General features: G+C 39.6%; 1 protein-coding gene across 1 annotated transcript; it reads left to right on the top strand.

Annotated features, from left to right (window-relative positions):
- Positions 1-3,657: 3,657 nt before the first annotated feature.
- On the top strand, positions 3,658-16,924 carry LOC124154539 (brachyurin-like). Its single transcript, XM_046528340.1, has 7 exons — positions 3,658-3,761; positions 4,421-4,511; positions 12,956-13,112; positions 13,886-14,052; positions 14,501-14,590; positions 15,250-15,386; positions 16,684-16,924. Exons 1-7 carry the CDS (start codon positions 3,711-3,713, stop codon positions 16,843-16,845), a joined length of 855 nt encoding a protein of 284 aa, XP_046384296.1. The 5' UTR covers positions 3,658-3,710; the 3' UTR covers positions 16,846-16,924.
- Positions 16,925-17,174: the final 250 nt, after the last annotated feature.

Consider the following 17,174-nt stretch of genomic DNA (forward strand, 5'->3'; position numbering starts at 1 on the left):
AAAATGAAAATAAAATCACTTTTACCTACCTATATTTTATGGAAGTCTTGTTTAAATGCCTTTCTACTACAATCGTGTCTCGCCAACAATGCGCGAACTACATTCAACAGCACGGATCATCTTTTTAAAATGGCATTGAGTGCACTTCTTAACTATGAAATTAATAACAACCACACTTTCGATGTAAAATACCAAAAACAATAAGTAATTTCCTACCTTATAACGCAACGCTATACCGCCGCTTCACTGATGCTCAAAATCGTGTAAGAAAAGCCCCTACGAAGCAGCATTCGCCCCAGTTATAGTATCTCTGTTTGGAAAAAATGCACTGCGTAAACATGCTGCATGCGTAAACGCACCACGGTGTCCCTACACATTCGGGATTAACCTCTTAAGTTGTGGCGTTACGTGTTTAAATCTTGCAGATTCGTAACGTAAGCCCCAGACACAGGGAACTCCGATCGTCTGTCACTAGCTGGTTGAGGGAAAGACTCCAAAAAACAAGAATAATCAGCAGTCAGAGAAACAACGGTCACAAAATTACGAATCATGTGCAATCAAAATGTATTCCGAACAGAAATATTCAAAATCAAAATTATTACAAAAATCAACGATGATAACTAAAAATCTCATAAGAAACATTACCAGTACATTGAAAAGCTAAGTACAAAGGTGTTTGTTTGCCTGCCAGCATCAAAAACGATTTTTAAGAAATCACTCTCATAGTCGACCGATGTGAACGCGAAGGCCACTGATGAGCAAGAGAGCTGCAAGAGCCGGAACAGTGGTAGAGTGGAGGGGGGTAGTTTTGCAAAGGAGTGGGAGGGATTTCTGCGATGTCCAAGTCAGCTGCATCGGTATTCAACAACTCCAGGCAGGATTCCGTGTTGACTGGAACCTCTGGAACACTTCTCGTCATCCAAGCGGGGGTTGGGGGAGTAAAGCGTACCGCCGGGTTTCTTCTCCTCTGTCTCCTGGGTTGGAGACATGGCCAAATGGTGCGATCGCTGGTTGAGGCAAGCTATTGGGATTCAAGGAGGGGAAAGATATAGTGGGATGAGGTCTTGGAGGGAGAGAGAGTTGTGATAAGGCAAAATGGAGTACTTCTCACTCCAAACTGCATTCTTATGCCTTAGCACCCACTTCCCCTAGATTGCCAGGTGTAGGTATTCCTCCACCATATTAGCTATATAAGTCTTGATCTCCAGGTGGGCTGGGTCGGAGGGCTGGTTCGAAGGGCAGAGTTCGAAGACAAGAGTTCTGAAACTTCTAGTCTCCGAGCTTTTGATTCGAAGGCCCTTTTCACGAAAATCGTTTGCGCGAAAAACCATAGCGCGAAAAGTCCTTAGCGGGAGATGTTCTGCGGGTAAGTTCGGAGGAAGTTTGGAGGAATCCGGAGGAATTTCTGGGGGGTACCAGAAATTATTGGGCGGGTACACTAAAAATGCCACAGAGTCAAGCACCTTCTTTTATACAACAGTTTTTGCTTTGTTATCAGGCGCAAGATAAAGCCGATGAAGTGAAATAAAAATAGCGAAGCAGTGAGCAGTAAAGGTGAAGCAATGGGGGTTGTGGGGGATAAACTGCGGGTATTCTATACCCTCCAGACCCATATGAGGGCAGGCGCGCACTAGCGCGACCACGACCACGGCCACGACCACGATAGCAAAACACATTCACCGTCCACTTGCTCAGTCGGTATGGTCGGGTGGGAGTGAAGTCGGTCGGAGTCAGTGCGCGGCGCGCCATAAGAATGTGTGTAATTTCTGGCCACAACGACCGCTGAGTCGGGGACGACCAAATTCAAAAATTTTGGTCGGACGTCTCGGGTCCGACCAACGAGTCGCACTTGGCCTAGTGCGCGTCGCTCCATTGGTTGCAATGCTAAAACTGGTCGTGTGCCGCAGGTCGTGGTCGTGGTCTCGCTGGTGCGCGCCTGCCCTGTTGCGCCTAAACCCAACCCCCTCCCCTAGCCATAATTCCTATCTGCGCCCCTCAAGAGAAGAAAGAAATACAGCGAATGGTTTACCAAATCGTGAACATACCACATATAATTGACCATGAGAAAATTATGTTTTTTTTATGAGCAAAAACATCACAAAAACTGAAAGACTGACCATGCTATTTTTTATCGTCATCACGAATGCAACACGAATTGAAAATTGAATTCCTTCAAAGTCAAAAGGGTATATAAGTTGTGATGATGGAATCTTCGGAATGAGAGGGTCATTATTCTACAATCGTACAAAATTATGTTCATGGTCTGCCATTAAAAAAAAAACTTGTAAATCAAAAATAAAGTGGCATATTATTATATGTACCCTTCTACTAATTTTAGTGGCAAACTAGTCATGGAATCCTCGGAATAAGATATGCCTCACCTTTGAATCTTCTTTTGAGAATAGTCGCGTGATTCGCATTCATCAATAGCTATTTCAATCGCCAAACTCGTCCCGTTGCATAGTTTTGATCGGCTTAGTTTTCGAAGCATCATGGAAACCGAGCCAACATTTTCACTATAAATTGTGCCGTCGTTGACCAGGTACATCCGAGTACTTTAAAAATTCATATGGATTTCTGGTTACTTCGTTTTCGTTTGTTACACAGCCAATAGATTTGAATGAATGTAGAGTACCAACTTCAAAAACTAACAGCTGTAAATCTTACTACGACCGTAACAACACAACGGAGTCTTATAACAACCATATGCTTACGCCAAAGACTTCGTCGCAATTTAAAAGTTAGCTCCCGTTCTCGCCTTGGCATCAACTGCATCAAGAGCTTCTGATGCGAACCGATGATTCCCGAACCAACTGCAACAAGAGCTTCGCCACGCCACGCCGAAGTTTCCTTTGTTTTTACTGCACTATTCCCAGCCAAAATGGCTGTCTACAGTGAGTTTCTTTAATTTTCATTTCTGGTACATTTATTCAGGTGAAGTCACAGTGTGGCAGATTTCGGATTTCGGATTAAGGGGAGGGGATGTGATGGGGAACTAAGGCGTATTTTGGAGATTTATGCTTTCCTATTTTAGCAGGGTAGAAGTGCCAGAGATTTTGAATTAAATGGTTTCCTGTTGCCGCCAGAGATTTTCGAATTTCGGGAGTAGCTTCTGTTGCTATCCGATGCTTCCCGAACGGCTGGCCAGATGATGATACGCTGTATCGAAACCGGTCGCAAATATATTTTATTTTGTGAAATAGCTAAGTCTTTTCTTAACCTTTGTGCATCATGAAGGAGTTTCACCATGTTACGCCAACCACCATCGCATTTAAATATTTGAAAATAGGAATTCCTAAAAAAAACTGAATTTATTAATATCAGGCATACAAAATTATCATTATCAGAATAAGGGGTTATTGGCAGGGCTAGAAAAAGTAATTGTGAGTACCACGATATTTTATACCAAATGTGGCATTGGAGTTATATTATCACCTTGACGGAGGTTTCGATTGATGAGCTATAAACTTTATAACAATGGGAGCCATGAAAAACAAATTTACAATTTGCTTAAAAGGAATGAAGACCTGAAAACTTTCTAGGAAAATATAATCTTCAATCGATAGATTACCGAGTTTCAAGATATCGGTCGGCATTTTGCAATATCTGTGGATGATTATCTCGACACATTTACGTATATATATACAGTCTCTTACACTCCATTCCTTAGTCGCACTTCATGGACTCACATTGATCCTTCAACTTCGGATATGAATACCATTTTAGTAGCTGTTGTCTTGATCATCTGTGCCCATGTACAGGTATGTACCACATTTCCAGCTTCTTATAATAGTGTTTATTACATTGTCGTAAAAATATTATTTATAGATACGGATGATCTTTATTTTAGTATTTTAATCCCACTTAAACCCTTACCTGACACTCCAGAGGCAAATATATTTTCATAATTTTATATGTTAGCAATGTTAATTCGTCCATCTATTTTCTCCAATCACTGATGTATCGAGTTAGTTTTCAGTCTTCGCCCTAAAATGGTCAATATCAATCATTTGCAGAGAGGGATAGGAAAATAGGTATTCCATTCATTTGTCTATGTGGCAGACCAACCAATGGAGACAAATTTGGCCATAGCAAAAGACTCGATAAATACCGAAAAAATCCAATATATATGTTTTTTCATCATTCTTTCCCGATGTCGAGTCCCATTCTTTCACTTCAGTCAAGTCCATTTTTGCTGCATTATTTAGCATAACCAAATAATTGAATGATAGAACTAAACGTGAATAGCGTTAAATAAATACGATGGAAAAAAATCGTCTTCGTCTCATTTTAAGAACTGCATAATATTCACCAAATCCAGCCTTAAACCATAAAGTAGGGATTTACAGAGTACGATCCACATAGTTCCATTCAAATTTTACGTGTGTTTAAAAAAAAACATTTTATAATCACTTAACAGGCATTTGACGCTGGAAGACTTCGTCCTATCGGTAGCCAATTGCAAGCAGTGTCCGCGAAGAAAAGCATCCGGCTGAGGGCACAGCAGAATGGTAAAAACCTACTTCATAATTTTATCTTTCATCCACCATAATACCCCGAAAATTTGTGCTTCTATCGTAAAGTCGGCATTTCTACAACGGAGCGGACGGCAAAGTCGTTGAAATAAACTGCTCCTGCAAATGCCGTTCCGCGGAAATTCGTTACCTCGGACCGCCATTTTTATTTTGTTAAGATGAATTATCAAGACGCATTATTAAGAGATACTAGGTAACCCGTGCGAAAACTTCATAACGCTATCAGGGAATAAGTGAGGGAATGGTGTAATTTGGTTCTGAATAGAGAAGATTGTGTATCTTAAAGTACTTTCTTTATAATTGTTTTCTTGCAAAAATATACAAAACATTTGAATAAAATATAGACTAGAGAGTTTGATACCATGAGACGTCATTTACTGCTGGAATGACCGGATGATAGAAGGCTGTATGCCGTGGCTGCTGCTCGGGCTTAGCTCAAGGATGAATTTAAAAGGAAATACGCTCCACAGATGGTAGAGTGGGTGGGTTCCCTAAGAAATGGCTTGAGAATAAAGTTGATAGGGCGCCAGGTGCATTCATTCGAATGCACCGCCAAAAAAAAGGGAACAGTTGCATAAGAAAGCAGTCACAGAATGTAGACAATTTCAAAATACATTATATATTTAACTATGGTCGAAGACAATTTGCAGAATTTTAGCATTCACAAAAACGATGTCCACACTTCACACAACTTTTTAGTTGGTCGTAGATGAGGTAGTTCTTCAGGCGTCAAAAGTAAAACATAGGTCACATCCACATTTACAATGAAAGAAAACTTACTCCTCGTAAGGCTCTTAACATTTTGTTACAAACAAAAATAAAATCTTCATGGCCAACTTCTGCCATGAAAGAACACATGTTGAAATAGGAGAGGAGACTCGGCGGTAGATTACTGCCACATGGACAACACCATGGTCAGGGGAGAAGAAAAAGAAAAACTTCAACCCCAGGTAAAAACCCTGCAACGAGAAGAACATTGCAAAATCAGGGAGGAGGCAAGCTTGACAAGAGTGACCTAGGCATGGAGCGGCGTGGAACTTACCGATCAACGGGCGAGGCGGACAGCGCGGTGGGAGGACCTTACTTCACGAGACGCCAGAGAGAGAGAGAGCGAGCGAGCTAGGGAGCCTCATGCATGCACGTCCCGGCGGCGGAGGGGAAGGATAGGAGGGGAGGAGAGGAGGGGAGGGTAGTGAAGTGAAAGTTTCCGCAGAGGCGCCGGACGCGGGCGAATCCAGAACTAAAATTTCCGAAATTCAGCAGGAGTGCACGGGTCCCGGAGTGAACCGTGACATCTCCCCCTCTTCCCAAAAAAATGAGACTTCCTAAAATTAATGTCTCTATGAAATCCCTTTTAGGTCATTGACGTGCCATGGCCCGTCTCTCTTCCCATTTTCATCTTCTAACAAATAGGCTCTATAACCATTCTTCTCTACAATTGTGTATGGCCCAATGTATTTAGGTGCTAATTTTTCTGCGAAATAATTTGCTGCATTCGATTGAACGAAATTTCTTCTATAAACCTTCTGTCCTATTGCATACCCGTAATCTCTCCTACGAAGGTTGTAAAAATTCGCATTTTTATCATAAGCCACCTTTAATCTATCTACGACCTCCCGCCGTATATCCTCTAATTGAGTGACGCGAGAATCATAAGTAGATCTACTACCTATTTCAGGTATGTTACTGCCTTCCCTCTCTATACTCCTAAGTCTGCCATCTAAAATGAATTCACTTCCAAACATAAGTCTGTATGGGCTAAACGTTGTTACCTCATGGACAGCAGAATTCATGGCACAAATTAATTTATGCAGATTTTTATCCCATAATCTATGATTATCTTTAACATACGATGCAATTAACGTTTTTACAACTCTATTTATCCTTTCCGTGGGGTTGCTTTGAGGATGATAATAGTAACTGTGGAGAATGTTTGTACCATACTCACTGCACAAATCTTTTACAACCTTACTTTTGTACTGCACCCCATTATCACATATCACAGTATGCGGGACCCCAAATTTAAGGAAAATATCGTGTTCTAAATGAGATCGTACTGCTAGTGCTGTGGCTGACCTGACAGGTCTCACCCAAACATATTTCGAGAAAATACAGGCAGAAACTATCAAGTATTGAAATCCAGAAGAGGTACGAGGCAGAGGTCCGATTATATCGGAAGAAATAATTTGCAAAGGCGCGGAGACGATCTTTTGTTTCCCCATAAACCCTGCGGGTTTCCGTTGTATAACTTTATGTTGAAGGCAAGTTGGACAATGAGAAACGTAAGCTTTGATATCGGCTTTCATTTTGGGCCAATAGTATAACTGCCTAACCTTATGGAAAGTTTTGAAAACTCCGAAATGTCCTGCGACGGGAGCGTCATGACATTCTGAAAGTACACTTTTCCTAAGTTCCTTGGGAATAACTCTTACCCATTTATCCTCTAATCCAGATGAAATTAATTTAAAAATCTGACTACCTCTCACTTCCCACTGAGGATGATCATTTGGATTCTTTAAAATCTTACTTTTTAAATTTTGATACCAACTATCCTCCGAATCAGATACCACCTCTATCAATTCGATTGAATCACCATCCTCTTGTATCGGATTCCTAGATAATGCGTCAGGTCCCTCATGTTCTTTGCCTTTTCTATGAACTACTTTGTAATCAAATTGTTGTAACCTGACTGCCCATCTACCTAAACGCCCACACGGATCCTTCAACTTTTCCAGCCACAACAGACTGGCATGGTCTGTGACTACAGTAAAACGGGAACCTTCCAAATAACCTCTATGTTTCTCAATAGCCCAAAGGACGGCAAGACATTCAAGTTCTGTGGTGGAAAATTTTTTTTCGTTTCGGGAAAGGGATCTACTAGCATAAGCTATGACCTTTTCTCCGTTGATGTCCTGGGTGAGTATAGCTCCTAATCCTAAATTACTAGCATCGCAGTGTAGTATGAATTCTTTAGAAAAATCGGGACACGCCATTACAGGAGCTGTAATTAAACATTCTTTTATTTTGAGAAAAGCTTTTTCGCATTCATCGTCCCAAATGAAAGGTAGCTGGGGGCCTTTCCTTTTCTGCCTAGTTAAATTACTTATCGGAGCCATAATCGCAGAAAAATTTGGAACAAACCTTCGGTACCACGACGCTAGACCTACGAATCTCCTCACTTCTGACACTTTATTGGGTCTAGTGAATTCCAGAATTGCTCGAACTTTCTCCGGATTAACTCTCAAACCGTCCTTATTTACAACGTATCCCAGATATTGCAATTCATCCCTGCAAAATTTACATTTATTGAAGTTAATAGTCAAACCGGCTTTTTCTAGCCTATCAAAAACTTTTTCTAATAATATCAAATGATCTTGAAAATTGTTGGATGTAATGATAATGTCGTCTAAATAGACAAATACATTGGGTTGAAGATCATAACCAATTACCGTATCAATGAATCTTTGCCAAACAGCGGCTGACGAAATTAACCCTTGGGGCATTCTAGTGAATTGAAATAGCCCCCTACCAGGAATGATAAAAGCAGTCTTTTCTCTACTTTTTTTTTCAAGCGGAATCTGAAAGTAAGCTGACTTCAAATCGATCGAGGATAAGTAATGAGCATCCCTCAACTGGTCGATGATATCATTGACTTTCGGCAAAGGGTAGGCGTCGGGCTTGGTCACTTTGTTAACCTCTCTAAGATCAACGACCCACCTATAATTTCCATCTGATTTAGGAATCAACAGTACCGGTGAAGCCCAGGGACTATTTGAAGGTTCAACAACTCCCAATTCTAAATATTCCTTTAATCCTTCATGCAAAATATTCCTCAACTTCGGAGAATACGAGTAATATCGTTTCTTAACAGGTTTCGCATCCCCCGTATCTATTACATGTTCTATAGCGGAGGTGCAACCTAAGCCTTCTCTACCTAAAGTACTTTTAAATTTTCTAATTAAATTATTCAAAACTTGCAAGTCTCTCTTCTGTAGCTCCTCGCGAGTCACAAGTATTTCATCTACCTTTTCATTCACCGTCCCCTCGGAATGGCATACCCCTCTACCCAAATCTAACACCAGACGTCGCCTCCGACAAAAGTCTATTCCCAAAACAAAGTCATGGGGTAAAGAAGGTACAACCAGAAAAGAGCATAAGCTAATCTCCCCATCCATTTCCACTGGTAAATCCATTTCCCCCAAAACTATGTGTCTTCTTCCGTCAGCTACTCTGACAGAGGAAGAACGAAAAGGTTTTACTTTACATCCTATCTCCTGACATTTCTTAAAACCCAATTTTCCCACAATAGAATGTGTGGCACCCAGATCAATTAATGCAACAAGTTTCATACCGAATATAGATATCGGCAAATATGCACGTTTATCATGTCCGAACCTTAAATTGACTTCATTATAAGATTCTTCAAAAGGGGAGGGGCGGGCACGTTGGAACCTAGTATGCCCCGTCTCTAAGTTCCTTGAGAGTTTCCCGTCTTATTAGGACTATTAATCCAATTACACCTTCTACATTTATTGACATTCATGCCGGGCTCTCCACACCTATAGCAAAACAGACGTTTCTTTTCCCCACACGAATTGAACCTGTGGCCTTTGTTGCGGCAATTCCAACAAGTAATATTAGAATCGCTTTTATTTGGACTATTTGTGAGAATTTCATGCATCAACGGACGTCTCCTCGACAAGCCTCCATCTGAAGAAAAACTTTTATTACTACTGCTGATGGGAGTATCGTTTTCTTGAGCCCAAAGGAACACTTGTTCTAACTCCTTACCTCTATCCCTTAGGTCCTGAATAGTTTCTGGTCTTCTAACTCCTAAGTGTAGGATATATTTGGGCGCTAAATTTCTTAATATTATATTAAGCTGGCGTTCTTCAGATACACTGTCATTAAGGCGACTGAAAAGCCCTAACATTTCGGTCACGAAAGTACTCACTCTCTCGTCATTACGTTGTTTCCTGTTCCTAATCTCTTCCCACAATGCCTCTTCATAATCTCTCGGTAAAAATTCTGTCCTCAAAGCTCTTTTAAGTTCAGCCCAGTCACTTACCGAACGCCTAATTAACCGATACCACGTAAGAGCTTCCCCCGAGAAGAAATCTACTGCCCCTTGAGCTAAACTACTTTGGTCAACACCTCTGGCAACAGCTAACTCTTCCACTCTCTCTATAAACTGATTTACATTTTCGTCCCTTAAAGCTGAAAAGTTAACATTCCATTTATAAAATGGTACAACTTTAAACACAGATTGAGTCCCTTCCCTTGACAAAAACCGATTCTCAGCAACTGATGTGGCGGTCTCACTTCTTCTAGGTAACAATGGATCACTCGCAATTTGTGAACGACCTTCATTCACAATTCCTTCAAATTTATCAGTCATTTCTCGCAACCTTTTATACAGAACTTTCCCTTTTGTCTTAATGGGATCAAATAACTTAGGCAGGTGTACGGAAATTCGATGCGTATAGTGAATCAAGGCAGTCTTTATTTTTGAAGGATGAATACTCCTATCTCCCTTCTCAAACTCGTTCACCCATTCCAAAATTTCAGCAACTTTGGTTTCAATAACTTCTACCTCATGTTCGAGATTAAAGTTTGGAATTGGCTCAAATACTACCCCGTTCCTTTCCTTATCTAAAAATTCTCTCAGTCTTCCCCTTAGAATAACAACGGTTTCGTTATCTAACGGACAATATCCACGAAATTTTAGCTCCACTGTAAGCTCCTCCTTTGTCAATCTATCCACCTCCATGACAAGCAATGTACTTACAGAAAATATCGGCAAACACCGCGATCCACCCAAAGCAAGAATTATTCTCCAACACAATGAACAGTCTCCTCTCCCAAAACTCGTGCTCCAACAAAAAAAAACAGCAACCTCAAAAACAAAAAAAACATAATAAGTTCACCGAATAAATTACATCAAACAATGTGACCATAATGAGCAATGACGCCAAATGATTGAACCAGTACAGTCGTAGATTATATGATCGAACAAAGACAATATTAAGATATTACCCTTTACAATATCATAAACTAGATCAAATTTGAATTATTTGAATGCATCAATGAATAAAGAACATTGTTAAACTAATACTTATGAAATCCCTTTAAAAGGAAGTAATTAGCAAATCTAAATCTCATGGACATGAGCTCAAAAATTTTCTGCTGATACAGATCACAGATTCATTCGTTAACAAGATAATATCAAGCAAATATAATACAAAAAAATACACAATACGACACATTTATGTCCAAATCAAGAGCAAATGACAAAAATACTCATGATAAACCATTTACAAAAATCACGGACTATACTTTCAATATCACAAAGAGTTCTTGCAAACCAAAATAAAGTAAGGCAATGAAAGCAATCCCCCCTATCTACTGACGTTGCGCACCCGTCAATAAAGAGATGAAGATTTACTCGAGATACCAAAAACCAACCCCAGAAGTTTTATTGAAAGGAACACCCAAAATTTAATTGCGGACATATGACATGCAAATCTACAAAAGAATGAAATTTCCCCAAGAGCTACAAGTCACAATTTTTGGCCATAAAAAGGACTGCAACTGCGAAGAAAATCTTCCGGGAGGAAATTACGTACTTCTAATTGAATGCATAGCAAGTTCAAGGTACTATTGAAACAAATCGCCCCACGTTGGGCGCCATTAAATGAGACGTCATTTACTGCTGGAATGACCGGATGATAGAAGGCTGTATGCCGTGGCTGCTGCTCGGGCTTAGCTCAAGGATGAATTTAAAAGGAAATACGCTCCACAGATGGTAGAGTGGGTGGGTTCCCTAAGAAATGGCTTGAGAATAAAGTTGATAGGGCGCCAGGTGCATTCATTCGAATGCACCGCCAAAAAAAAGGGAACAGTTGCATAAGAAAGCAGTCACAGAATGTAGACAATTTCAAAATACATTATATATTTAACTATGGTCGAAGACAATTTGCAGAATTTTAGCATTCACAAAAACGATGTCCACACTTCACACAACTTTTTAGTTGGTCGTAGATGAGGTAGTTCTTCAGGCGTCAAAAGTAAAACATAGGTCACATCCACATTTACAATGAAAGAAAACTTACTCCTCGTAAGGCTCTTAACATTTTGTTACAAACAAAAATAAAATCTTCATGGCCAACTTCTGCCATGAAAGAACACATGTTGAAATAGGAGAGGAGACTCGGCGGTAGATTACTGCCACATGGACAACACCATGGTCAGGGGAGAAGAAAAAGAAAAACTTCAACCCCAGGTAAAAACCCTGCAACGAGAAGAACATTGCAAAATCAGGGAGGAGGCAAGCTTGACAAGAGTGACCTAGGCATGGAGCGGCGTGGAACTTACCGATCAACGGGCGAGGCGGACAGCGCGGTGGGAGGACCTTACTTCACGAGACGCCAGAGAGAGAGAGAGCGAGCGAGCTAGGGAGCCTCATGCATGCACGTCCCGGCGGCGGAGGGGAAGGATAGGAGGGGAGGAGAGGAGGGGAGGGTAGTGAAGTGAAAGTTTCCGCAGAGGCGCCGGACGCGGGCGAATCCAGAACTAAAATTTCCGAAATTCAGCAGGAGTGCACGGGTCCCGGAGTGAACCGTGACAACCAATAGAAACAATCTTGACTCCATTAAATTCTAGAATAAGTACTTTCAACACAATATTTTTATTTATTCGTGATACACGTCATCTTTTAAGTTCTTTAGACACGATGCCTCTATTGGGGAAAGTTCAACATTCTTCATACCTCTTAGAATTTACTTTTAACATTTTTGCCACCTTTTGATACGTTTCGTTGGCTTAGTTATGGATTCAACGAGTTAATAAACATTTTTTTCGAAGTTTATAATAAAAAATGTATGAAGTTGATAGACCTCCAGCAAGTAATCGACATTGAAAAATAGAAACTTTTAAGTCAAATTAGTGGGTAAATAGTGAAATATGAGATTGTATTTTTTCGTACGAAGCAGGTAATTCAACGTTAAAAATGATACCTCATTTATCACCGTAAGTGAGTGCTGTATTGTCGAAGCATATACGGAATTCCAAAAAAGATCTTCCTGTAATAACATATATGATTATATAAGCTATTCATAATTTTGGAAAAGAAGTCAGGCGGGTAATTTTGATACGTGTTGGCTACTTCTAGCCGAGTATGATAATTCGCTCCGAGAATAAAAGTGACGAAACAGAGTACATTATTCATTTGCATTTATTACAGATTCTGATTGACTGCAACTTCTTTATCCAGTTAATTTACTTGTCAGAAGATTTTAACAGTTGCAGGTCTTAACGCATGCCCAATTCAACGTGGCTTACGAGATTAGATATATATTTACAATGATTATAAATTTTACCTTTGCTTTAAGCATTCTAATACGTGGATTATCTCATTTCAGGGTACGAATCAGCCCAGCCAAAGATTTCTGGTGGTCACTCAGCTAAACTAGGAGATATTCCATTCCAGGTTTCTGTGGACTCTGATACATCTGATTTCTGTGGAGGCGTTATCATCCATCCTTCATATATCCTAACAGCTGCTCAATGTTTAGTAGGGTGAGTCGAACTTGTGAAGATGTCAAGAAGGAATAACTTGAAAAGGGTTGATTCCCATTGTAGCATTAACTTTGCCCTAGGGGTAATCCTAGACTAATGAATAAATTATTAGGTATAGCTCCTGTTGCTATAGTTCCTGATAATGCTTACAGTATTGAGTGAAAGTTATAAGGACGACTTATAAGTTAGACTACTGTCCGAATTTTTTTAAAAAAAGTGAGTCAATCATCAATTTAGATTAAACTGCGGCACTCAAACAATGAAAAAAGACCGCTTGACCATATAAAAAACAAACCAGACCATTTAATCAATGACATTGCCATGCTGAGGCTGGCAGAAGAACTTCACTGAAATCACCATATTTCCTTATTCGACGTGCATCATGCATTAAATTTCGGAGTTGTATACTAAGATAAGGCAAGCAAATATTTAAAAAATACTTATTACATCTTTTAGTTAATTTTGTAATTCTTTAAGTTTGTGGCAATAAATAGGCTCACTAATGTGGTCGTAGGACTAAGTTGAAAGCAGATATAGCCATGGAATTGTTATCTATGACAAACGCACATAGATAAAAATTTCAAGACAGGGGGCATACGAGATAAGAAACAATCTTAGTAACGGATTGTACGTAACCAAACACGAGTTGCAGAGAATATTCGTCGAGGAAATTCGATTTTTTTACGTCCGTCTATGAGGATATTTTTTGCTAAAAATTTGGAATTAATGGCAGAGATTTCATTTTTAAATTTCATCAATTGTGGATTTTTCAGGGGGAAGCTGTTCACCATCTACGCGGGAGTTATAAAGCTTCAGGGGGATGAGAGCTCGCGAGTTATTGTACAATCTGCAGAGGCCATTATTCACGATGGATATAATCACGACCATTTCGTGAATGACATTGCCTTGCTGAAGCTGTCAGAACAACTCCGCTTTAATGGTATGTATTAATAGTAGATACCTACGAAAACTGAGTAACAAATGTATCTAAGGAGTGATTTCCGAAGAAGACGCTTTGCCTTGGCTAAACAAATTAACAACATGCAATTATCTTTTACAAAGGTAGCATTAGTTTAAAGACAGTAATTGTGAAATTTTGAGCTATTTAAATAGGCATTAGATATGAAATATACATTGTGAGACGAGAGTTTGAAGAAAACGATGATGTAAAATGAAATATGCAAAGTGATTATTACATTTACACTTTAATGTTGCCTTGCACTTCACTTTTATCGCATGAAAGTGTCAAAAATAAAGTGCGAGTTATTTTCATCGTATGATTCGTTATATGCTAAAACACATGGTAGAGAAACCTCGTCGCAAAATAGTTTTCAACCGTTACCTGAGAATGAAACTTTACCATTCAACAACTTTTCATCTCTTTCCAGAGTACATTTCATCGGCCTTTCTTCCATCAAATGACGATACATATGTCAACAAGCAAGCGTGGATTAGTGGATGGGGTTCTTCTTACAATGGTAAGTAGATTCCGCGTTTTGCGTGAGGTTAATAAATCTTTTAGACGGGAAAATTATTCAGGAACTAGGATGAGCTATCAGCATCAAGAATGCATTAAATTTTGAACGTAAAAATTATTACAAAATCTCAGATTTCATGAGAAAAGTCAACAAAAATGGGGTAGATCTATTTCTCAAGTAAATAGGTATATTATAGCAGTAGCGCAGCGATGTGGGGAGGGGGTTTTGAGGGGTAAACAGAGCTCAGAGAAATTTTTAATTTTAATCCATTTTACTCAATTGGATTGATATTACTAATAGAATAGTGTAAGGGTGAATAAAAAGATCCCTCAGAAAGCCGTAAAACTCACCATTTATCTTAAAATTCCGCGATTTATTAATCCCGCACCTATCGCTTATCCTGGTGGGTATATCATTACCCACACAATAGTACGACAATAGTTTCTACAGCAGTGGGACTATGTCAAAAAATCGCGTGTCAGCTTCACTAATCAGTAATAAAGAATGCGAAATTTCAATCATGCGAGTAGTCCTTCACCTTCAAGCTTAGCGAATTCATATTGAAAGGCCCCTGATTTCCTGCAACGATAACGAATGATGAGAAATGAAATTAAGATATTCAGTTTTAATTTTACGTGATTAAATTATATATATATCAGGTGGACCAAACGCCGAGGTACTGCAATATGCTCCCATGACTGTAATATCCAATGATGAGTGCAGAGAAACCTACGGAAACATAGTGACGGAAGGAACGATTTGCGCGCGTGGTAAATCGGGTGTAGGAGTATGCAAGGTAAGAACCTCAATTTTCCCTCCAAAATTTTCCAACGGAATAAAAATAATATTGTACTGTAGCCTACGTTATTTGGAAAATAAAAATTTTAACTCAACAAGATACGAAAGTCTTAGAGAGATTCTTCGATGTTTTTGTTTTTATATATTTTAATATATTTCTGGGAAGGGGGGTAATGCAGCGCTGCTGCCTTTTACCCACCCTATTTAGAATATATACACAGAGGAGATGGTCAGCAAACTCATGAAAAGTTAAAAAGGGATTGGGATTGGAGGACACGAGATAAAATGCATCACGTTGTCCGTATACACGGGGATTCTTGCCGACGACGAACGGGCACTTAAAACAATGATAAAAAGTTTAGAGAAAGGAATGAAATTAAATGTTTTGAAAACGAAAATTACGAGAGTAAATTATGGCGGAAATGTGAATGCTGTGATCAATGAGGAAAAGATACAGTAAGTCAGAAGGAAGATACATATTTAGGAAGCGTGCCGACTGAAGACTGGAAGAATGAGACATAGATAAAGACAAGAAGGTATTATGCTGAAAAGTTTCTCGGGTTTTCCACCGGTTGATGTCGTCCATGTCTCCCGGCGCTTCACGCAAGTCGCTGATCGTAACGTCGGGAGACATGGGCGACATCAACCGGTGGAAAACCCGAGAAACTTATCAGCAACTGATACGCCGGGAAAACCTAAGATCATACAAGAAGGTATTATGTAACAGCATGAACTTAGGGATGAGGAAGAAAATGGTGAAAAGCTACGTGTGGAGTGAACAACGCCTTTGAAATGTGGGTGTGGAAAAGGATCGAGAGAGTGGGGTGGGTGCGTGAAGTGAGGAATGAGGAGGTGCTGGTAAAAGGAAATAACATTACTGAGAGCTGTAATGAAGGGAAAAGGGGAATTGGATCGGCCTAATTTTAAGAGGGAAGGAGTTTTTAAATACAGCAGTCGAGGAAAAAGCGGAAGGAGAAAATAGAAGAGGAGGAAAAAGGCTGACAGACGAAGTGAGTTTATGAAGGAGATATAAGGAAACCAAAATGTCGCCCTTGGATAGAATGAGCTGAAGATGACTTTGTGCTGTGATGATATTTTAAAATTGTCCAACCAGAAAATTATTTCGCTTCGTCTTTTACACAGAAGTAAAGGAGAAAATTTTCTTTCAAATATTTACGTTATAAATACATAGAATGAGACGATAAAAAGGGCCGTGTTATTTTTGGTGTTAATCCACAATGCTTTGAAATATTTTTTTCTATTCAGACAGATAATTTTTTTATTTTCTACTATAGTGTGACGGTGGTGGTCCACTCTACACCGATTTCAACCGAAGGGGTCCAAATCTTTTGATTGGAATAACCTCATTCCTTAACAGACATGGCTGTGGGGTTGGACCAGATGGTTTCACGAGAGTAAGTTACCACAGAGATTGGATACTTAACAATCTCAACTGAATAACATGAAACGTTTATGGCACCGTATAATGAAACTGTATGATTAAGTGAAATAAACAAGCTTTATAAATTCCACTGACTTATTACACTTGGTATTTTTCAACCCTGCCCATTGATTTCACATATTGCCTTGGGAGCAAATTTCCTGGATCGAGAATCGATACACATTCCACATACCTTCAGCTTTCCTAGCTACTGCGAAGAACACTACTCAATCCATAGGTTCTGTAATTCCCACATAAATTTAACCGAGATACACATCTACATAATACCCTGCGAATCACCTCTAGGGTGTTTGGCAAGGGGTGATCAATCGCCAGCATGCAGAA

Source organism: Ischnura elegans, chromosome 2 (assembly GCF_921293095.1).
Source record: "Ischnura elegans chromosome 2, ioIscEleg1.1, whole genome shotgun sequence".
NCBI classification, from domain to species: Eukaryota; Metazoa; Arthropoda; class Insecta; order Odonata; family Coenagrionidae; genus Ischnura; species Ischnura elegans.